This window comes from Orbicella faveolata, unplaced genomic scaffold (genome assembly GCF_042242905.1).
Source record: "Orbicella faveolata isolate gen_17 unplaced genomic scaffold, um_ofav_v1 contig_35, whole genome shotgun sequence".
Classification (NCBI taxonomy): Eukaryota; Metazoa; Cnidaria; class Anthozoa; order Scleractinia; family Merulinidae; genus Orbicella; species Orbicella faveolata.
In genome coordinates this window covers 19,375,690-19,400,000 of record NW_028301564.1, presented here as the reverse complement: position 1 = coordinate 19,400,000, position 24,311 = coordinate 19,375,690, and the positions used below count along the sequence as shown (strand labels likewise).

General features: G+C 37.4%; 2 protein-coding genes across 6 annotated transcripts in view; one reads left to right on the top strand and one right to left on the bottom strand.

Moving 5' to 3' along the window:
* The window catches only part of LOC110045184 (uncharacterized), a 37,840-nt gene extending 23,403 nt beyond the window's left edge, over window positions 1-14,437 (bottom strand). For 3 of the 5 annotated variants that reach the window (XM_089272713.1, XM_089272716.1, XM_089272717.1), the window contains exons 1-18: window positions 14,269-14,437; window positions 12,591-12,810; window positions 11,808-12,065; window positions 11,458-11,652; window positions 10,839-10,880; window positions 10,258-10,323; window positions 9,504-9,602; window positions 9,090-9,161; window positions 8,850-8,939; window positions 5,134-5,217; window positions 4,657-4,767; window positions 4,441-4,530; window positions 3,303-3,413; window positions 3,053-3,094; window positions 2,491-2,632; window positions 2,200-2,338; window positions 1,962-2,022; window positions 979-1,190 (exon numbers count right to left, since the gene is read on the bottom strand). In XM_089272713.1, the coding sequence (XP_089128839.1) occupies window positions 979-1,190; window positions 1,962-2,022; window positions 2,200-2,338; window positions 2,491-2,632; window positions 3,053-3,094; window positions 3,303-3,413; window positions 4,441-4,530; window positions 4,657-4,767; window positions 5,134-5,217; window positions 8,850-8,939; window positions 9,090-9,161; window positions 9,504-9,602; window positions 10,258-10,323; window positions 10,839-10,880; window positions 11,458-11,652; window positions 11,808-12,065; window positions 12,591-12,785 (2,009 nt within the window). In that variant the 5' untranslated portion in view covers window positions 12,786-12,810; window positions 14,269-14,437. The remainder of the gene's footprint in view (window positions 1-978; window positions 1,191-1,961; window positions 2,023-2,199; window positions 2,339-2,490; window positions 2,633-3,052; window positions 3,095-3,302; window positions 3,414-4,440; window positions 4,531-4,656; window positions 4,768-5,133; window positions 5,218-8,849; window positions 8,940-9,089; window positions 9,162-9,503; window positions 9,603-10,257; window positions 10,324-10,838; window positions 10,881-11,457; window positions 11,653-11,807; window positions 12,066-12,590; window positions 12,811-14,268) is intronic. The other 2 variants (XM_089272715.1, XM_089272714.1) reach the window with 2 other exon arrangements.
* A 104-nt stretch (window positions 14,438-14,541) lies between these two features.
* LOC110045180 (putative trafficking protein particle complex subunit 2) lies at window positions 14,542-19,389 on the top strand. Its single transcript, XM_089272726.1, has 5 exons — window positions 14,542-14,762; window positions 16,416-16,501; window positions 16,851-16,912; window positions 17,543-17,628; window positions 18,618-19,389. The coding sequence occupies exons 1-5, from the start codon at window positions 14,643-14,645 to the stop codon at window positions 18,717-18,719; spliced, it is 456 nt and encodes a 151-aa protein (XP_089128852.1). The 5' UTR covers window positions 14,542-14,642; the 3' UTR covers window positions 18,720-19,389.
* Window positions 19,390-24,311: the final 4,922 nt, after the last annotated feature.

Below are 24,311 nucleotides of genomic sequence, written 5' to 3'. Positions count from 1 at the left end.
ATACTCACGTTTCGTTTATCTGAATGCAATCGCTTTCAAAAACTTTAAAACCTCTAAAACGTAACCAAATATTTTTCTAGTCCGTATTATCAAAAATCAGTTTAATTTTTAACTCTTTATAGTTTTTTTTTTTACGTCTGTCAGTGTGGTTGAAATATAGTTTCCGTTCCACAGACATGTCTTTGTGAAAAGCGTGAATGTACAAATTAGTCACGCTTTATAGTCACGAACATCTCCAATTCCACATTTTAAATAACTACGCAAATTTTTTATTCAATTGACCCCGAAAACTTTCAGAGGAAACTTGCTCTCACAAAAAGTCGAAGAATTCATTTCAGCCAATTTTCAAGTCTCCGAATGTTATTGTGAGGTTTTATACTGAAAAGCTGTCCACGCGGGAGATTGTTTCATCGCTTTTCCCGTTTTCCTTAGACGTCGTGGGAAACCTGTTACGTTGGAAACGTTTGTGTGACTAGGGGTATAAACGTTTGTAAATTTGTCAATTTTCAACAGGTAAAATAATACCAGACGTGATGTTAAGGTCCCCTTGCTGGTGCTAGTAGCGATTTTACACTCAGTTGACTTTTAAGCTATTCGAATTTGCAACCAATATTTTGGCGAAGAGTCTACACTGAAATATCAGAATGTCTCAAATATCTCTTTTTAATTTAATTTCTAACGACAAACAATTTTTTTTGTCCGGCCAGACTGGCTTTTTGTCAGGTCAAAACTTGTCCTTGTCCTGACAAATGACCTGCCTAAGGACGAAAATTATTTGCAGGCTTGCACACGGTAATTTTTTTTCAGCTAGAAAGAACAGCTTATAGGTAAAAGTAGGTACTATAGTTCGGTAATGTTATAATATAAATATCTATACCGACGTATTTTCCCAACTCCTAGACAGGGTTAAAGTAATACTTCAATAATGGACAACATGCAATCAAATCGAAAAAGACTTTTCATGACATGCAATCACACCTTATTTTACCCATCAGGTCGGGATCTTCAACCCCAGCACTTAACATCCATTCAATACTGCTGAAGTCCTGGTCTGTACCAGTAGTAGCTCCTCCCACAGCACCTTCCAGCTCCTCAGGCTCATCGTTGCTTTGAACAGGCACACTGAGTGGCTCAGTCCCAGTGTGGGTTTGTGGAACACTTTCTGGTCTATCTGCCTCATTCAGGGAAGGCTGGAAGACATCCAAAAATAATACAAGTGTAACAATCTAAATTTATATCTAAATGATTTTTCCCCTCTCCCACTTACTTAACACAGTACATGCGACAAACATGTTATACTTAGAACTGCATCATGCCTAAGCTTACACTCATAAATTCATATTTCACTCCTTCCCCGAACTCTCAAGTCTAAAACAAGGGTTACAATGTAGATTGAGACCACAAGCACTGTAGGGGAATATGATGCTTTTCCGAAAAAACATGAAAAATCAAGAACAAGAATTTAATTTTCCCTCCCATATTCCTGAACTACATGTAACAAGAATGATTTGCCACTACAAAGTTTCAAGTAAAAATTAAAGAAGCTATGTACATCAACAATTATTGGGAGAAGCCTGCTTCATATCAGCAAATTCATAATGTTAATCTGTCTCTTTTATTTTAATTTTTCAGCACCTTTTTTCTGCATTTGCATTTGCATTTGATTCCCATATTTTATTCACACTATGTAAGTTATTCTAGGCAACACCTACATATTGTACAAAACCTGTATATTATTATTAACTTGTATAATTATTCAAATTCATTCCACTTGTAACTGACAGTGACAGAAGTTTGACTGTCAAAACATGTATTTAAATCTGAAAAGTGTTGTCCTTTTTTTGAAAGAACAATTTTCCAATGAAATACAGAGGCAAAGGTTTCTTTTTCAAATGCACTGCTGTCTTCACAAATACAGCTTGGTGTATGTTTACAGAGTAAACCATTAATTTTTTTCCTACCTGATAATGGCCAATCAGGTCTCTTAACTGATTCAGTCTATCCCTCACTTCTTGCAGCTTCCTGATTATAAAAGGATTACTGTTATTGTATTGTACTGTATGTACACGACCCGATGTGATGACTGAATATAGTAACATGTCTTAAATTCTAAATCACTTGGCTTAGAACTTTAGAATAGGTTTAAGAAAGGAAGCACAGTATTTTTAATTGTCCTTGTCAGCAAAAGTTGACCATTACTTGAGTTTTTCATGGACCTCCAGAGCCTCCAAGATCCGTTCATCATCAAGCTTCTGCGATGTAGTGGCTAGCGGTTCATCCTCCTCTTGCTTAGACTCATTGACACTGGGATTAGCCACACCACCAGCCTCTAAGGTTTCTATGAAGGATAGTGAAGTGAATATCATTCATGTTTGATGGTAATTCAAATGGATATCGCATCCCTCTGAATATTTTAATTGTTTTCCAAATTCAGCATTTAGACTGCACAAAACAGTGCTTCAATCATTTGGAATAATGTGGGCGTGATACCTTTTCTAAGTTGCGCTTCTTTCAGTGACTGCAATTCTCTCAACAAGGTGTCCATCTGCTCTTTCTTTGCCTCTAAAACCATCAGCTTGTTCTCAAGCTCCAACCTCTCTTGAGTGGCATTTGCAAGAGCTAAGGCTGCCTCCTAGGATTGAAAGTTAGTACTGTCATAACCCTTTGTCAAATAACCCAGTAACACACATCACTTGCCAGTACCCTTGCATATGCAGAACTTGTATAGTGTACATTGACACATCAGCTTCAACTCACTCGGTCAGTACGGCAATGTCTCGGTTAGAGATTTTCCCTTTTGTTTTCTTTCCACATCCATTTAACTACATATCATAAATTGCTTCATGGCTGTGAGCTCATTTAGCAAATAAACAACACAAAACAAAACAAAACAAAAACAAAAACAGAAACTGCGCTGGGCTGGAAAATGATATTGTTCATCCTGGCCAGCACTTTCAAGAGGTTGGAGTACAACATTTCCCTTTTACTTGAACTGTAGACACCTTGCTTAAGTACAAAGTGACAAAAGAAGGTTAACAAAATTAAACCAAACCTCATTATCTGCAACCTCTGCACCAGTCTCAGGATTCACAGCCTACACGTATATGAACCAGAAAGAAAAAAGTACATTAAATTCCATGACAACATACATAAACACTGTATGCATATGTACATGTACATGAAACTTACTGTCTGAACCAAGAACAACATAAGTTTAACAACACACTGATATACAAATAATGCCAAACTAACTTTACTACTTTTAGCTGTATTGCACGTTCATATAAATCACCAAAACATACATGTACATTGACTTGATCTGCTGATGTTGGCAGAGGCTGGTTTGTCCTCTTTGCTCTATGGTTCTCTCTCTCATCTGTCTCTTTTTCATCACCAGAATCAGCAGCCCTCCACTAAAAACATCCAAAAGAATGGAGTTCAGCTTACATGTTTTCAGAGATATTTCACTGACACTTGATCAGACAGACTTAGTTTATTGTCGACAAGACTGAACTGTACAATGATAATGTAGTAATTAGTTACTTAGTAATCTGTGACGTAACATAAGTGATTGATAGATCACAGATGTTCATGACACATGTAGAATGTAAACATATGATCTAGACTAAAGCAATGATAAATACAATTACTTGACAACGCAAACCTATAGGAGGGAAGAGGAGGAAAAGGAAAGGGAGGGAACATGGAGGGAGGAGAGGGGCAGAGGTACATGTGGTATGTACTCTAATTACCTTAGGTGGTTCCGAAAAGGGGGCAATTACCATCTCTGAAAAATGTCTGGGCCTGTAGTTTGTATTACCAAAGCAAAAAGATCTGCTATCTCCAGGTGATGCTCATGGGACAATTTTCTGGATTCTACAAATGCATGTGTACTTACTTGCGAGTGTCCATCAAGATGCAGTATCTTTGATATAATTTACATGTACCAGAAATTTTTCAAGGCCAAAAGACTACAGTCATCCCCCTACCCCAACTGACATGCACTGTATCATAAAGAAGTGATAAAGAAAATGGCATAGACAATCTATCACAAAACTACTCTTGAGGGGAGATTGGTCTCAGAAGGACAGCTTTATTCAGTTTGATGATTTCATTGTGAATTTCAGGCTACAGAAAGACGGAGGAAAGATCAAGAATCACCCTTGAACTACTACATATCATCCTTGCTGCATCATGCCACAGACTCAACACACTATGAACCATACACACATCATCAAACTATCACAGTGATAATTAGGATAGGAAAGAAACTATGAAGGGAAAAAATGTAGTAGACTGTACGCAACAAACTCTCACTCACTAGGCACAGCAAGTACATGAAAGACTTTCAATGAGCAGAAAGAAATACATGTAAATGAAACAAAACTACATGTACATGTACATGTACATGTACATATATGTATAGACTGTACATTCTACCTTCTCTTTATGCATCCTAAGAAGGTTCACGAGTTCCATTTCTTCTGGTGTAAATCGGCTGTCATCTGAGAACAAACTAGCACCTGCTCTCTAAAACAAACATACACATGCATGTGATTATAAGTTGAAATTTAATCCATTTTAATAAATTATTTACAAAATACTAATAAAACTTTAGGGGCATTACAAAGATGAAATTAAATACATAATCTGTACCTCGGGTATTGTATCGGGATGCGATGAGGTTTGAGAAGTTGCAACTACACTTCTGCTTTGATCATCATCTTCCCCACCTATAGCTCCAGCTTCACCAGACACTTGTCGGCCCTTGGAAAATTAAAACAAAAAATGCTCTTGAAGGGAGATGGCAAACAAAAGATTAGTCTGATTTCAAGACTGGGTTTGCGTCAGCAACAAAAGTAACATTATTATATTTATACCAAAAATTAGCCATGACTACAATGTAGCCATCGAAAATGTATTATGACAAGTAACTGTCATCTTTTATCAGCAATTAAGGAAAGTTTGAGAATATTGCATTAATTTCATGGGGAGTATATTTTCTATAATCCAGTATTGGATCCTTCTTGAACTGTGGGAACGATTCATTATTATTTTGCAGAACGAGATGTCTGCTTTGGTTGAGTCTGGAATTTCAACTCTTATTCATTTTCAAATTTTGCATAGACATACCTCTTCCTCAGCTTCAGCTAAACGTATCTCTGCATCACGCTGCAAAGTCAGCAGAGCAGCTTGTCTAGTCTGTAGCTCCTTTAGCTGTCAAAACAATCAATCACCACAGCTTTAAGGACATTTGCACTAATTGTTTCTGCGCATCCTTACTGCACACGCAAATTCACATGCCACGTCATGCACAAGAGTGTGCGCCAAGTAATAAAATGAACAATGATAGGGCAGATGACCATTGCTATAGCTTTGCCTTTATTTAGTGATCTTGGATGTTCGGTGACCCCTATTTTTCTTTTGATGGATCATTTTCTCTACCGATTTTCTACGTTTAGCGCAAAAATGAAGAAAATCTATGGACTAGAAGTTTGAATTTTTTGCAGAATGCACCATCCAATTTCGCTCCTTTTAGCTATTCATTTATCTGTGCAACGGTTTCAAATGCCTCTTGTGGGGTTAAGTTTTGTTAAAAAGTTGGTAAATTTTGGAATTATTGATGCAACAGAGCCACTTCTACAAAATATGACTACGATCGTTTGCCTCAGTCGACTGAACATCAATATTTTTCACTACAAACCCCTGTAGACCATGCTGAATTACTTGCACCAATTTTTCAAAATCAGGGTACTTTTCCACAGGCTTTATCTCTGACACAAATTTGGTGACCCCCAATTTGTTTTTTTGTTTTTTTGTTTTTGTATTTCTGACACAAGTAACTCATTATCAGACTGCAGAAAAACATTTTTAAAAATCTATCAACTGGAAAATTTTCACGCGCACATCCTTAACAAGTTAGCAAAAAGTCAAGCACCTCTTCTAGGGCAGCCCTAATAGAGTATCAGAAGTTTGTAACATGCACTTTGAACTCAAAAAGATCTTAAACTTCTTAAACAATGTCCACACACATGTATAATATATTTTAACCATAAAATAATTATTTTTACAGGGCCTATACAAATTTCCATCACACTGAATGAGGATGAAGGAAATTGTCAATTAAAATAAAACATTAAAACCAGTATGGTAAATATATTTACTGTACTACTTTGAACTTTTAAGTCCAAACGACAAAAAAAATACATTGTACACAACTGTAAATACATGTATATGTATACACACATCTTTTGCTTGTGCAATTCGTTATAGGTGAATAAAGTGTGCATGGAGTGTTCCTTGGAGTTTTGGAGACAGCAGCATTTATGTACATGTAGTAGAACACAAACAACTGTACATGTAATTTATGAGTCATAGACCCTTTTCATAAATGGCTACTAATTATCAATTCTTTTGTAAGTATTAAAATTAGCCTGACTGACCTCATTTTTGAGTTCATAATTCAATTTAAGAATTGTTACTCAAAAACGAGTTTACTGAGGTTAATTTAAATGCATACAAAAGAATTTTAAATTGGCAGCCATTTATGAAAAGGGTCTATACATGCATGTTTTTGTGTGAGTACTGTTCAATATCTAACACTAAATTTGGTTGTACACAGTACAGCTAAACAGTAATTTGTGACCTTCCATGGGAAAACATACATCAATGCTTTTCCGTTAAACGATTAAAAACTAATGCTTAAACGAACGGAGAGCAAACGACTTTTCAGAGCGTTTGAACGACTTGGTTAATGCTTTGAACAGGCAAGTGAAAATTTCTAACGGTTTCTGAAAGCGTTCAAACGACTAGCTTGAATTTTCTCAATGTTTCTTCCGAACATTTTTTACAGGTAACTTAATGATTTTTTGCAAATGGATAAACGATTGAATGGAGCATCTAACAGTTTATGAAAATGTTAAAGCGAATTATCTACAAGGTAACGAGCGCTTCAATTTTCCAAAAGCAAGCAGACGACGTTTTAACTGGGTAAAATTAATATAAGCTTACACTGTACCTGTATCGAGATAACACTTCGAAATGATAAGGCTGAAGCGCTTGTGCAACTGGAATAGTTTATACTAAGTTAACTTACATACATGTAGAATTTACATGGTTGTTAATAGCGTTTTATTACTTACCATGACTTCCATTCACAAAGCTCAAAGCTGAGCAAAACTCAGGGGGCAGAGACAGTATGACAAGTGCATTGTTTACAAAACCAAATTGACGAAGTAAGCACACCAAATTCACTCCAGTTACAAACTTAATACTGCCATAAAATTTGACTCTTCGATCAGTATGACATTCAATAACTTAAAGGAACATTTCCGGAATTCAATTTCCTTCTCAAAGTCTTGCCGAAACTCATAAAGAAAACAAGACTTGTCCATTGAAGTTTACATTCAGAGCAGTTAGGAATGATGACGAATGAATTTGTGCCCAGGCTACTCTGTGCATCATATTGTCATAGCAACCGCACTCTCCCCAGGCTTTACTCGCCATTGATTGAAAACATGCGAGCATTATTCAGATTATTTTCATTCGGACGTTCACGCTAAGATATAATTTCTACATTGGAACAAAATTCTCCAATGCTGAGACAAAAAAAAATGTCTTTGTTTACTGAAATGCTGATAACAAATGCACAAAAAGGAATTACACAATGTGACTTACAACATACTGTAGTTATTGTGTTTCTTATGAATGATTTTCCATCAATGTGCGAATGGTTTGAGTACAAACGTGCCAGAAGTTTTGGTGAACGGCCATTCCAGAGAAAACAAGGTATGTTTGTAATTATTCATCAAAAATAAACTGGATCTGAACAAAAACCAATTCATGAAGTGCTATCTGCTTGTTTGCTTGCTCGGAATACGTTGAAACTCTGAATTGCATGTTATTAATTTTATAGAGACTCTTCTTTCGAAAGATCAGATATTTCACATCTCGCCTCGTAGATAAACTACGCCGCATGATTGAAAAACATAGCTTACTCACAACTGCTTTACAGTTGAGCGTTTAACTTAAACAGTCAACGTTTCCATTTAATGACTTTTCAAACACTTACAAGATCTTTAAATGTGGCTAAATGTAATTTAGGCTAAGTTAAACACGAGACAATGCTGGCCAGCAGTATCTCCCAGGGTCTTGGTGTGGGGTGGCCGGGGGTTTCGTGCAGGGGCACCACATGGTTTACAGTCAAGCTTCGTTTGTCAAGTCATTCCGCGTTTGTTATCGCTATCAGATAGTTCTCACAGTGCTTTTATTCCCGGCCCATCCCTCCCTCTAGTCATGGTAAGCATGTGGTAAGTATCCGTGTTTCCACTGTTTTCCAGTGTGACGGTGCTGGTTGGGTGGTTGGCGCTCACAGGGTTGTCATGGTTACCCTATGCGTTCGGCTTGGTGGCACTCGTGGCTTCACCCTCCTTTTAGGCACCACTCCCCAAGCTCATCTATTGTTGATGAGTTTAAACACCATTAAAGGGAAATTTGAACGGTTTTTACCAACGCTTTTAACGGACGGTGAAAACGCTTCTAATGACTTTTCCGACACTGTAAACAGCTAGAGTGAAAATTTTAATGGACGTTCTAACACTTCTAACGATTTTCTAAACCGTTTAAGAGTAAACAAACGACTAACAAAATTAATGCTTTGAACCAATAAATGGAAAAGCGTTAATGCACATTTTCCTGTGGAAGGTCACATTTGAGGGGAAATAGTCTTGCCTTGAGAGACGATAGTCTTGTTTAATAGAGAGAACCAGTAAAGTGAATATTTTGGCATAAATTAAGCAGTTAGCTCACAAGAACATTGACTGAAATTTATGTATTCTTGGGTTCTGTACCTGCTGTTGTTGCTCTAACATCTTTTTCAATAAGGCATGCTGTTGACGTAGTCCTTGAAGTTCTTCATCTCGTATAGATGCTGATTCACTCTATCAAAAAAGAGAAAACGTGTCTGCTATAGTTCAAATTATAGCTCTAGACAAAATGATTTATGTGAATGTCGCTGAAATTTAATTGTTATTTTAAGATTGTAATGTTTTCTGTAAATAAATTGTAGTGTTTCTATCAATGGCATCTACCTTCTCTTCCTCTGTCAAAGACTGCAGACTCAGGGAAGGTGTGTTATCTAATGTTGAATCATGTTCCACTGCCTTGAAAAATAACAAAGAATATAAAAAAAATCACTTGATGTAAAACATGACAAAGCTACAGTGAGCTGCATGTAGATGACTATGAAAACATGCAAAGTGAAACCTTAAAGGTATTTTGCATCTTTCATTGCAACATGTTATGTAATCCATGTAATTCTATCCAACTTAGTACCAAGAGCTCTCACTACATGTATCTGGGATACAACTAGTACTGCAGTATTCAAACTTGCCTATACTATTAGAGCCACAGTGTCATCAGTCCTCCAAAAGATATATGTGAATGAAACTGAAGTGATTTGGATGACATACATGGTTAGGTTATAATGCCTGGGTGCAACTCACCACTGATCGCTCAAGAAGTTCCACATAAGCCCTTTCCTGTTGTTTTAACTGTCTGATTAATCTTGCAATCTTAGTTGACTGTTCACTCAGTTCACTAGACTGTGTGAAAAATAACAGGAAATGTATTACATGTACATGTACAATGTATGTTCCTTGCTTTCACATTACCTCTCTCCACACAGGTGTCTAAATGAGTAGGTAAAAGTAAAGGGTAAAAAGTCTGTTTACCAGCCAAGGCAGAGCTTATTCCGGTTTCTGTAGCATGAAGCAACAAGGAATATTTCTACACCCCCCTGGATGGGATGCTAGTCCATCACAGGGTTACTCCCAGCTTTAAATTCGCCAGTATCCATCTGTACATCTGGGTGGAGAGAGGCACTCTAAGAGTAAAGTGTCTTGCCCAAGAACACAACACAATGACCCCGGCCAGGGTTTGAACCTGAACTGCTCGATCTGGTGTTGAACACACTAATCATAAGACCACCGCACCTCCAGAAATGAGTACTGGTGAATTAAATGCTGGGGGTAACACTACAATAGAATAGCATTCTATGGGAAGTAGAAAAATTCCTAGTATTGTCACTGAGTTCTTCACAAGCCAGGTTGAGCTCAGGAAGATGGGACACATTGGTCCATTGCAGACCTTATCTATTCAAAATTCCTGTTATACACACTAACAGAAAGAGAACAGATGTACTGTACACATACAATAACATAACATTAATCAGTGTTATAGAGTCATACAGTAACTTACCCGCTGTTCACTGACACTCGTTGTTTGCAATGTTATAAACATAGCCGTAGCTTGCTTAAGAAAACCCTTGATCATAAAATAAACAAACAAACAATAACAAAAAAAAAAAAAAAGAAAGAAAAAGAAAAACAGAAAAACAACAATGAGCACTATGCAAAAAGCTACAGCTGTACATGTAACTGTAATGTATGTAGGTACACCAGCCCTATTGATTTGTTTTGTACAGTAGCTTGTAGCAGGAATGATAACAGTGAAGGCCAGAGATGCATTTGTTGTAAGGCAGGATAGGTGAACAGGCTGTTTAGTCAGACTAGAGACTGGAAGAAACCGAAAAAGCTCAAATCTTTTAGCCTTGACATCTGACAGCACAATGAACTTGTCAATTGCTCCCCTTGTTCATACATGTATGTTCATCCATGAAATACTTTTAAGAGATAATTGGAGGTTTGTTCTCAGACTCAAGGACACATGGATATTACAGCTAGTGTCTTCTCACTTAGGGGGTACAATGTTGCTTTTTTAACAAAATCATTGTCAGGAGAAGATGACAAAACATTTTTGACATGACTGCCTTGTCTTACCCTAACTTGGTTTAGTCTTGCAATTATCAATGGTGTGTTGGCCTTCAAAAACAAAAAGAAAAGATCAGACTTGTGAACATGCATGCAATTTGTACATGTAGGTTCTGTAGTCCAGTAGTAACACGCAGGATAAAAAAAGTATGTATAACATGGTAAAAATAAACAAAAGTATACTATTTTGTAACCATTATATCATGTTAGGAGATGTTTGTAATATTATGTGAATTAAATTTGCATACAAAATAGATAACTAAATATAGACAATGCTGGGTTAGTAAAAATATTAACAGTATATGTAATACTTACTGTACCCCAATTTGCAATTGGCCAATTGGGGGACGTGTCTACTGCCCTGATATCCTGCGATATCAAGTCACTGACCTGATATGACCATGATATCATGGTTACCTGGCCAAATTTGGGTACAGTAAATACCTAATCGTACCATGCCATCGTGCCATGCCAAAGTGTACCAAAAAGGTAAAACTAGGTATAAGTATCAGATCTACATGTATATTCATTACATTTTACACAAACATGCTTGTTGATCAATGTATGAACATAATTTATTACATTATTGCACATTATTGTATTTTCTGACACGTTTAATTTTCTGTACCTTAGAGCTTGTCGAATTAATGGCACCTTCTGTGGAAACTCTTGTTGTTTCTGTTTCATTCATCTCCAACACTGGTAAACTAGCAGATGCTGAAGCTCTTGCTTGTGTAGGTAGGGTTCGCTCATTGTTTGCAGTACTAGAGGATGGATTTTGTGAAGTTCGCGAGGCTCTGCTTCTAGAACTCTGGTCAACAGGCTGTGTATAGATTAAACAACAACAGATTTGTACTTTACTGCACATCCTAACAACTGATAATCACTAATGTTGTTTGGTTGCTGCAATGAGAAAAGTTTTATAAGCAATATACACCTCATTTTGCTCAGACTTTCCATAAGCACTTTTAAACATACCTCAGCCTCTTCTTCAAATGACAACTGCTGCCTCAAACTTTCCATTGCTAGCCTTTCAGCCATAGGGGTACCAGCTGGAAGTCGTGTCCTAGGAACAGTGTGAGGTGTTTGATGACGTTTCCGGGTAAAACCAACAGCATCAGAAGGAGGTGAATCCATGCTGCTCTTTGCTGGCAGCTTCACTTGTTCAAAGTGCTTTCCTTTTTTCTTATTTGCACCACTTGGACTCTGCTGAGCAGTCCCTCTTGATGACCATCCCTATTATCCGCAGATGGCAATCAACATCAAATACACTTTTCTACAATCATTTCCAACAATACTGTTATATCAACAAGTACATTGTCGAGTACATGTAGGCAGATTATTAGGAAAAAAGACATCATTGATCAAGTTACAACAAACCTAAAGGTAGGTAACTTCATGTACTGTACATGTACATAAGGCCAAAAAAACTCTTACAAATGTCAAATAAATCATGTAAACTATAAATTTCAAGCTTAGCCCTTCTTCAGTGTGTTGTAATGCTGAGGAAGGGATACCCTAAAACATCTAGTTAACAATTTATTTGACAGTTTAAAGAGCTTTTTAACATTTATGGTACTTATATTCTGTCAGAGTATAAAGCATCGTATGGGTTTTTGGCTAATTTGTACATGCTGTATTGTATCTTGTTGGAGTACAAGGCTTCTCTTCTAAAATATAAAGCACAAAGCACATGCACTGTACACAAGGCATCATAATTTCTTTCTACGTCTCTAATATACACAAGAAAACACTTGTTACCAGATTATTAGGCAAGGATCTTTGTCCAGCAGCTTGCTCTTCAGACCTGCGTAACTCTGTAACCAGGCTTAAATCAGTATCCAGACTAGCAGGATATTGCCGTGGTGCCCGCCGTTGTGACCTTGGCTCTGAAAATGGTCCATGAAATGCTTGTGAAGATCGACTTGCCTCGTCTGGTGGGATTCTTCCAGCCATTGTTAAACCAAAGACTTCCTAAATCCTTTTAGTTGCAAAAGTTAAGAATACTTGATCGGTGAAAGAGGTTATAATAAATGCTTAGCAAACAGATGACTATATCACGCACTTACTGTACATGATTGTATGAATATATTCGTATTCCTTCCCACTTGAGAGAAAAAGACCCCAGATGGTCAGCACCAAGAATGCAGCCTGTATGCTATTCCCATTTTGAAAACATGCACAGAGTGGACATTTTCAATCATTGCAGGCCAATCAGATTTGAGCTGAATTACAACTTTTTATTAGGTAAATCCACGCAGTCTGATTGTTTGGATGGGATTTTTCCATATAGTCCATTTCTATAGAAATGGTCATAAGCTGTGTATTTCAAATTCAAAATTCAAAGCAAGTATGGAACGAGCACCATATAATAAAATACTCGCTAACCTCGCTGGCTCAAGCTGTACTGGGGAATATTGACCTCAGGCCAATGTTCCCAGTACGGCTCTTGCACTCAGTTAGTACGAGGTTATTATCACAGATTCTGAAGTAAAAACTGACCAGAGTTTGCATTCGTGCTGACCAGAAAAAAGGGCTTTGGGTGACATTGGTGTTATAAATGTACATATTCATGATTAGCATGTATGAATGCACATATATGGTGTGTTGCTTTTCTACATTTACCTAGTTTACTATCGCATATCTTAATTATGATCTAGCAGTTGATATTATTACGTACATGTACACAAAGGGCACTCATGATCAAAAGGATGAATTTACAGTGCCTGTAGTTACATGTATGTGGATTCGTAGATTCTCTTAATTTGGTCAAGTACTTGTACCCTTCAGCAACAACTGACAGAAAAAAACCTGAACCTTTTTCCCATTACATAAATTATGCTGGTAATAATGTGACAATTCATGAGCACTGATATACAGGGGACTGTAAAACAGAACATTGTTTGGATAGGTCGTGCTGTCAGGCTGTAGTTTCTGCCATGGAAATATCATTTTTACGCTTTTCCGGGAACACCTACAAGGCTTCGATATCAATTAATTACAACCAAAGAGAAACAGCAACAAAAAGATCCAGGCAAGAAAGACGACGGATGTTTGCTAAATAAAAGCCCTTTTTTATGTTCGACAAACGCTTTCTACGGAGTCTTCAGTCCTTTCCAACTGTGTTTGTGGTCGTATTGAACTACAAGCTTTAGCTACATTCGTTAATAAGCTTAAGCTTATATATTTTCGCCAAGAAATAACACAGAGATTTTTTTTCTTAATCAGAGATAAAAGGGGGACAATATACAAATAAAGTAAAATAGTAAATTAGATCAAAGAAGCCAACATTGCACCGCTATTGCTTTAGCAACCTTGACTGAATGCATGTACAGCGGGATTTTATGTTTACGAGTGCTAGGAAACTGGACGTCTTTCCATAAGGGGCCCTGAAACTTGACAATCTTTCCCAATTTCCCCAAGAAACTACTCCTTTTACCTGCAAGGTCGTTACCTCGTTCCAAAACGTTGATTTCCTTGCTTGCTGAAGAACTTTTAAGCCATAATTTGTCCAAAATCTGCAAATTGAACTTGAAGAAGTTTGCACAAATTTCTCTGCGCGCCACACTGTTCTTTCCTGGGAAGGCCATTGGCGGAAAAATTCGCCCCGCAATGATGTTTGGGATGGAACTAGCAGCCATCTTGGACCCTGGATACGAGTAACATGACGTCATTGCTTTCCCCAGTCTTTGCAGTCCAGTTAATTAACGCCTGGTAGAAATTTGTCTCTAGGAAATGATGGCGGTAGGACAAACTGAGTCAATGATTTAGATTTAGAATTAGCCGTGGGATTGCTCGACTTTCAGCATTACAATGCTAGGAAATTATTACTTTGCTATCGTTGGTCCTCGCGACAATCCAGTCTTTGAAACAGAGTTTAGTCCGCAGATGAAATCTATGGATTCCTCGCAAACCCGTGACCACAGTTACAAGGTAAACATTAGTGCCCGTGGTACATGATGGCATAAGAAATAACATAGGCACGCAAGACGTGCAAGAGTTATTTTTTTCTGTGAAGTTTTGTAGATAGAAGCATTCATGGTACAGTAATGATTTGGTTAATTTGACAAGTTTTTTTGGTTGCGATGTTACATCGGTCATGGTAAGATAGCTAAATAGTAAGCCATAAAATGTTTGACTGAACAAACTACAGTAATCTGACATGTCTCCAGATCAATGTAGTTATCATCTTATTTTCTAACGGGCAATTTGATTCGCTCTTTGATACAACCCGCACTGTGATTGGTGTGACACCCGCACATGCATAACTCCCTCGCTCACCGATCACATAACCCTTCCAACCCCCAAGAGAAATTTTTGCTCAAAAATACTCAAGTTAATTTAGAGACTTTTTCGCATTTTACACAAGTCGTAAGTTTACCTTTTTACACAACACAACACAACACAACTTCACCGAAAATAGAAAGAAAGAGAAAAAAAAATCTCTGACACGTTGAAAGTCTGATTTAATTAAATGCACTTTGACTTGGTGCCACGCAGTCTTCAAAGAACATTTGAACAGTTTTCATACTTTTTCCCTTAAAAAATATCGGGCTGAAATGAATGTCATCAAATAAAACTATTAAACCGCTACTGCAGAGACGTAAAAACCGTCCAGAAACAAAACCTTCTTTTTTGTTTAATATCCTGGAAACAGTAGCCGATAACTTGTCAGCTCTAATTGAATTTACTCCCATATAAAAAACAAAAGTGTTAAGTTACCATTTGTTACTAAAGATAGCAAACATCTCGTGGGAAAGAGTGATGACGATTCGTCCGCTCTAATTGAATTTACTCCTTTGTGAAAAACAAGAGTGTCACATTACACTTTGCAACTAAAAACCAAAAATGTCTCGTTATATTTGCATGCAACAAGAACAAAACAATTGTTACCCGCACTTACTATTGTAAACGTTAGAACTGTTTCAAATCTAAAGTCTCGTCCCCTCTAAAGCAAGTCCTAAGAACTAGACGCGACGATTCGTGACCTCTAATTGAATTTACTCCTTGTGAAAAACAAAAGTATCAAGTTACCTTTGTAACTAAAAATAAAAATATCTCGTTGCATTTGCATACTACTAACTCACGAACTGTTTCAAACCTCAAGGCTCATCTCGTTCATTTAACTAAAATCCTCAGCCTAAACCACAGAAAATGTCGAAGTAAACCCAATATATGAATACTTCCTCCTCTTTTATAGAAGAATAAATATGGCCGTTCTGAACTCTATCGGGATCAAATCTTCTCACATACCATTTACCTTTACAACAAGAAATTTGATTGGCTGTTTATAGTAGATCCAATCTGATTGGTGTGACATACATACATCTCTCACTCACTCACTTACTCACTCACTCACTCACTCACTCACTCACCCATTGACCCGTCCATAACATACCCGACGCGCCGACTAAGAGGTATTTTTTTTACAAAAAAATAACTCAACTAGACTTAATATTGATGCCTGGATTGTTTTTTAACTTGTAGAATCACGTACCTGTTATCTTATTCACTGCTTATTTGAGGCTGAAGTTCCAGGGATTCATATAACTATTGTCAGTAAAAATTAACGCTTTGATTCTTCAGAGAGATGATCACAGACATCTCAACCAGTTTATTGCACATGCTGCTTTAGATCTTGTTGATGAGTCCATGTGGACCACAACTGGAATGTGAGTGGATGATATTTCGAATTCATTGTCAATGCTACTTTTTGTACTGCTCATTATTTTTTCTGTGGCTGTTTCTGTTATTATTACATGTACTAGTAGAAAATTTTTTCATCTAAATATGCTGTACACAAGATATCAGATATTGATCAGTTCGGTTCAGCTCCAAGACTTGTATAAGAGTATAAAGCAAATGTTTCCCTACTCCATCTAACTTTTTATGAACTTTCAGATTTGAAATCACCTTTAAAGAGTTTTGTAGGTTGCACAATCCTATTTTTTTTTAAGTCTTACAGTATTGATTACAAACTAGTTTCTTTTCTTTTTAATCCGTTTGTTTTTTATAAAACAGGTATCTCAAAAATGTTGACAAATTCAACGAATGGTTTGTGTCTGCCTTTGTTACAGCCTCTGATATCCTTCATTTTAATTTATCACAAGCTATTATAGTAATTATTTATCCTGTGTACCTCAGTTTTGGGGAGGTGTAGTGGTCTAATGAGTAGTGCACTGGACTCTGGATGTTGACTGAGCAGTTCAGGGTCAAGCCATGGCTGGGGACATTGTGTTGTTTTCTTGGGCAGGACAACGTTACTCTTACAGCGTCTCTCTCTCCTCTCAGAAGTATATTAATGGGTACTGTGCTGTAAATTGTTGGGGCAGCCTGCCAGAATTCTGGGAAGTAACTGTACCGCAATAAACTGCAGGGTATGTCCTGCAGAGGGGAAGGGAGTAGCAATACCAGGGCAAGTAGCACCATTTCATGCTGTGAAACCCAGAGTTAAGTTCTGCAAGCTATGAACCAGGCGGGCATAAGAAGCTTATACTTTTCCACTTACTGAAGTGGAGACTAGGGAGTGAGATGGGAATGAAGAAGATTAGAAAGAGGAAGCTATAAACTTCTATCCTGTAAATGTACCTGTTATTATAATTTTTGTCAATAAAGATTCAGCACATGTCAGCTCGTTGACCCACAAAAAAATACAGTCAACGTATGATTGTGATGATTCATACAGAATAATGTCTTCCTTGACTGGTTTTTACGAAAGAGATTTATGATGCTTCACGATGTGAAAAATGATGATGGGATAAAGAATTTCTTCACTGATGTCTATGAAACATATATAAAGGTACTTTTGAATTTCTTCATTCATAATTAATAAATAGACCATTTTACAGTTGTCTGCTCAGTGACCTGGCCCTTGGATAGCAGTGAGGCTGGAGTTGACCTAGTTTTGATACAAACCTCACTGCTTTTGTCATGTAAATGCACCTACATGTGGTTAGAACAGTTATCAGAACAACTTGTCTTGCACAACAAAAGCAGTGAGGTCTGTATCAAAACAAGGTCAACTCCAGCCTCAGTACCATCCAAAGGCCAGGTCACTGAGCAGACAACTGTAAAATGGACAATTGAAAGGCTGAGGGCTGAATGCAGCTCTAAACATGTTAGCTGAAATTTGAAACAAATTTTCAAATTTCAAATCTTTTGGGAGTAAAATGAAACAATTTATGATGATGTTTTGTTTTCAGTAATGTCCTTGACTTGAATAAGAACCTCTCCCATATATTAAAACTAGCCCAAAATCTAGGTCCTGCTCTTTTTCCATTTAGCTCTTCAATAATATTACATTGCAAAGAAATGAAATACAGTGAGTGGAACCCGAGCTGTAAATCCCGTCACCAATGAGCCACAAAAATCTGGCCATATTAACAGGGTGGCTTTGTAAAAGATGTTCTTTGAGCCAAAAAATGACTGACTGAGCTCCTCTTTTGGACCAGAATAAGGTGGCCATATCAATGGGGTGGCTGTAAGGCAGGGTTCCTTTGTATCAATAAACTTCTAATACCTTGTATCATCGCAGGCCGGCAATTCATGCAGAGATCTGGATAATGAAGCTTTCTGTATGCATTGCAGGCCTATGATGGTAGAGGATAACTCTCTTTGCAGCTGACTATCAATGCTAACCCAGAATAATTATTATTGTCGGTGAGCACTAATAATCAGCACTTATCCTAGCTATTAAATATGCCAGAGATGCAACTTTTTCTTTGTTTCTTCCGTGTATTACCACTTCTTTGAAGTACACGTTTACATTTAGTTACTGTTTCATTTCAGGTAATAATGAATCCATTTTATGACATGAACAGCAAGATTGAGTCACCCAACTTTGAGAGGAAGGTCAATAATGCTGCAAAGAAACATCTTAATTTAGGATAGCAAATAGTCACACTGTGGGACCCAAAATACAATGTAGTGCAATTAATACATACGTGTATAAGAAACTTTTAAAATGTAAATAATATTTACTTTGCTACTTTGCCAGTACATGTAATAATTTTTCTTTTTTTTTTTCCTCTCCCTATCTTTTGTTTTATTTTGTTTGTTTGTTTGTTTTTGTCACAAGAGAGTGATGGTAAGACATTTATGCCATTTTCATTGTTTTTCCAAACTAAGATAAATGTGTGAAACTGAAAAAAGTTTGCTTGAGATTAGTATCTCTGTGGCCTTCATCTCAGCTCTGGTTCACATGCATCTGTGTTTATTGTTAGTCTTGTTATGGACCATTTTGATATGATTTAGAGAGGTGGGGTTTAGAGAGGGGCAGAAAGGGGTGATCTTTACAGCAGTGACCATCAAATAGCTATGTACAGCATGATACTTCCAGTGGTAGTTATTTTTTGTTACTCTTTGTGGACATGATTTAGTAAGCTCTAGTTGACAGCTTCCCAAAAGACCTGGTGAAACCTTGATGTTTACCTGAGATTATGTTTAACCCTCACCAGGGTAGCTAAAAATAACCAGTGTTACCTGAGCCTAACTGTAAGGTAGATGTTAAGAGAATCCATGTAGTTTAAAAAATATTAATTAAACCATAATAACCACGAAATAGCATTATTTTTGTGGTTTGTCTAAAACACAGGTCACGGGTCATTGTTTTACCAATACTGGAACAACCCTAACCCCTTCCTAATGCTAACCTTAGGCCTAGAAACTTCACTAAGACAATGTTTTAGGCCTAAATACTACACTAAGACAATGTTTAGGCTTAAGGTTAGTATTAGTAAAGGTTTAAGGTTGTTCCAGTATTGGTAAAACAATGACTCGTGACCTGTGTTTTCGACAAGCCACAAAAATAATGCTATTTCTATGCCATTATTTTTGTCAACATTTTTCCCTTGGTGAAAACTCCCTGCCTGCCAGGAATTGGGTATCTTATCATTGACTTGAGGCTGATACTAAACACTTCCACACACATTACAAATGACACAGAAATTATAGCCTGTAATGCAGGCATATTTTGACGAGTGAGCACATTTTGATCAAGCAAGCGCCATCTAGGATTCAAACTCAGCTCAGGGGGAGACAAAAAGGCGTTCTAGGGAGTAGGAGTGAGATTGAAAGCCTCCATCCCATCCCTGCCCACTTTACCTTAGCTAACATAACAGTTACACATGGAAATCACCTGCACTGCTGGCTACAGAATTATTTTTGTCCACTTAAAATAATAATTATGCCTACAACTTCCCTCATTTTTTGCAGGGTTCTTCTGTATCATTTAATAGTAAAGAATTCCATGTACTGTATCACTGAAAGCATATTATTTAACCATATTATTTTCATACATCAAAACCAGTCAAGAATTCACTGCATGGCGAGAATGAATTTTATTACAATGGTAATGAGAAATCAAATTAATATTTCCCTAAACATAAAAAAAATGTAATGCAGAGCCGTTTTTGGCCTTCAGAGGGCACAATGGGTGATTCCAGAAAATATCCATACCCTACCACGGGTGGCATGAACATTTTAACCCCCCCCCCCTCCCCCCATGCCCTCTGAATTCCAAAATCGTTAACCCCTACCCCCCCCCTCCAGAATTTCCGATTTTTTTTTTCAGACCCTTTGGAATTCCTGTTTTACAGCCCAAAACTTCCACTGAACGGGAAACTTGTGCTTTTTCCCCCTCCAAGAAAATTCTGCTCACAATTTACAGTCAAGCAAACAAGCAACTCAAGTTTGTAAACAATTTTATGAACAATTTTCAACTTGGAAGTAAAGCGAAAAGACTGTTATAACTTTCGTAGCGACTAAAATCAATCTTTTGCCACATCTCAGGCCCCCAGAATCATCAATCAATGAAACGTGTAAACTCCATGTCAAACCAAGATAATATATAAACTGAAAATTCTCTGTTGTTGTAAGAGTTTAGATTTTCACCTACATTCTCAAAATTTCCCTTATTCCCTAGCTTTTTGGACAGATTGCTCCCACGCATTTACTCGTTAAAAGCACCTCTTTGCTGGATGTGTTTGGTTTCCGCAGTGTACTTATGTGCAACAGACCGAATTCCGTTTATGGAGACATCATAGGAGCGAAAACGGACTTCTTTTTACAAAATATGGTACAATAGCTACCTTATTTCCTTTTATACATATGTTAATTTTAGTACAGTATTTTTCTGACAATAATTTCGGGACTTCGATATGTGGCCACTTAACAGAGGGCTGGCCGCTTAATAGGGAAGATATCTGTTTGCAAACATTGTTTTTTGTTATTTAAATGTCCACGTTAAACAAAAGAATCCTTTGTTTCACCAGCCAATAGTTCTCTGGTTGGCATTTTAATAATAATAGGTGACGTCACTGACATTTGCTATAGGGGTTCGACTGTGATCATAGACTGTTCACAGTCTCTCTGTTTTTCAATACACGCGCAAGAAAACGCGAGCGAATCGAGCGCCGAACACGCGGGGGTGGGAGCGGGGAGGCGAGCGAAGCGAGCCAAACGAAGAATTTCTCGGTCCCCACCCCCTACCCTGGTAAGTCTCCCGTTTTGCGTTGGCGGCGAGTTCTCTCGCGATTCTATCCGCGCGTTCAACAATCGAATAGAAATACGAGAAAATAGAGGGCTGTTAACAGTCTTCTGTATTCACAAACTCGTTTACGTGAAACACAACAGGTGAATGTTTTACTGCCTATTTTTCTTTGAAAAGAAAGAGGCTAAAACGCCCTAAAATGAACTTTCATGATCAAACACTAAAGGCTTTAGCATTCACTTGTGGTTAGTTAATAAACTATCGTCAGAGAGAATGAAACGAAATGTTTTTCGTGCATAAACTGTAAGTAAGTCGTGCATTTAACTACCAATTCCCGTTGTTGATTAACTTTCTGGACAGAATTGTTAACATTGGATCGGATTTACTCGTTACAAGTATTTGTGTTGAATTGCTGGCTTTCACCTGTACGTTCAAAAAGTATTCCAGTTTTTAGAGTTCAAGAATAATTGGCCGAAGTCAAAGTTAATACTTACCGGCAACATGTTCAAAATGTGATACAATAGCTTACTTACTAATTCTACTCGATAAAATAGTCATAGATTTATTTAGCTGAAACACACACCGCAATTCAGAAGTCAAAATGTCCACACGACCAGCTTCTTATTCGCAAGGAGCAACACGACCAAGCGAAAAGGTTTGAGTTAATCCAGAAAACAAGACTTACACCGAGACTTACGGCAGCAGCGATCATCTTCTGGCCAGCAAGCATACAATTCGCCGTTAGTTGGTTATTTTAATGTCTCTGTATACAAGGAGGTCGGCCCCAACGAAAAACAAATTATTGCCAATCAAGTTTCCTTAGAAGTAAAGAAAAAGTACTCAAGGATATGAAAGCTTTTTACTGCACAATTATTGTACTTCTCACAGTTTTCCTGTGGTATTTTCCGGTAAATATCTGTGTTATCATCTTGATATCTTTGGAAGACACTAGCCCTATAAATGTGAGCATTTTTATTTCATGAACTGTACTGTGCTGTTCATTCACTGTTTAATCCACTGACTTAAGCTGCTGGAATGAGATGTTTCCGCGTAGCCTTCATTCAGTTGTTGTCGAGGAAAACTATTGTACAAGCCCAAGAGCTTGACTAGAATATTTTTGGACCAAATCAAAAAGAAGTTGTAGCTACTGCTGAGCAAGGAGAAAACAAGGTTAGCCGAGAAGATGAAATGCTGGAAGAAATGAGACGGTATATTGAACTGATAATGGCAACTGCCTTCGAGATGCAGTCGGAAGAGTCTTTTCGTCATTTTCTCAATCTTACCTATTTACTGTAATACCTAAACTGAGACAAGACAATTTTAAAATTAGAGCCAGGTAGAGATTTTATTTAAAGATTTAAAGCACACAAGTTAGAACAACAACTAACTTAAAGCTTAGGCTTCTACCTTGATTAAAAACAATAAAAGGCTACCCTTAATCTTCTTTATATTACATTACGGCTCCCTGGCAAATTACAAGACGATCTAAAATTTAGAATCTTTAGTGCCATCTCTCAATACCCCCCCCCCCAACCCGAAAGCCCTCCACCCGGAAATCCCCTCCAGGAAGCCCCCCCCCCCCTACAACCCGAAAGCCCTTCACCCGGAAATCGCCTTCCGGAAGCCCCCCTCCGGTTGCTGTTTAACCGTCCAAAACAAGACAAAATATAAAGGAAACTAGTCCGAGTTACCTTGTGCCTCTTTCAAAACGAGTCTTCGTGCAAACCTTTGTTTATGAAAATGAGTTTGATTTGCATGAAAATGAACCTGTAGGGGGAACACATTTTCATATGAATGGTTTCGCACGTAGACTCGTTTTGACACAGAGGAAATGGCCTATTCTGTGTTGTGCCAACTCCAAGTTTCCGCTGTGGCTTTAACTTTTTGGACGAATTGTTTCCATACAGTTCCTCTTGATCAAATTTTTGTTCTGTTGGTTGTTACTGCTCGACAAGTACAAGCACAAACCGTTCCCATTTTTTGTCCCCGATTGCGTTGATGATTACGATGATTGCACACAAAATTAATCTTAGAATAGATCAGATTAGTATTCTCGGTATAGGACGGGAACTAGCTTGCAACTGAGGCTAAAGCGGGAAGTTTTTTCAAATGTAAATGGCATTAATCTCTTTTTAATGATAAATCCCCGCATGAGCCTCTATTGCAAGCTAGTTGCAGTCCAACACCGAGAATACGAATGTGGCCTAGTGTTTTCCTCCAAGTACATGTAATAACAAAGTAAAAGCTCAATTATTTGAGTGTGTGTTGAGTGTTGTTTTCGGGGGAGATTTTCAATCACTGTATTCAAGCCCGTTCCTTTTCTTAAGTAAGTGGTAAAAAAGTCCAGCTTCTTTTCAAATTTGGCAAATTTTGGCTGTTCTCTTACTATACCAGTAAGTACATTTCAAATATATGTATATAATTTTTTTACAAAATCCAGATTAAATTGATTGGTTATGTAAAATGATATACCCATAACGCTATAAAAACCTTTCTCATGATTAAAACGAGAAAAAAATCATGAACTTTATAAAAACTATAAAATAACATCATATGATATAAATGAAGTGTTTTCAATAAACATTGGATCAAGCACAACAATAAAACGAGAAAATTTACTGAAGTTATTACATTTTATTAAGTTAAAGGTATTAATTTTGATTCCCCCTTTAACCTTCGCTTCGGTTGATTCGGTTTGCCGGCATGTTTCCTAAACACCGTATTATCCTCCTGCCATCGTATATTCTTATGCAACCTGTATGTTACCCGTATGTATCCGTAGGTACTCGTATTTCACTCGTATGTATTCGTATGTTACTCGTATGTATCCTTATGTTACTCGTATCTATTCGTATGTATCCGTATGTATCCGTATGTTACTCGTGTGTATCCGTATGTTACTCGTATCTATTCGTATGTTACTCGTATGTATCCGTATGTCACTCGTATCTATTCGTATGTATCCGTATGTATTCGTATGTTACTCGTATGTA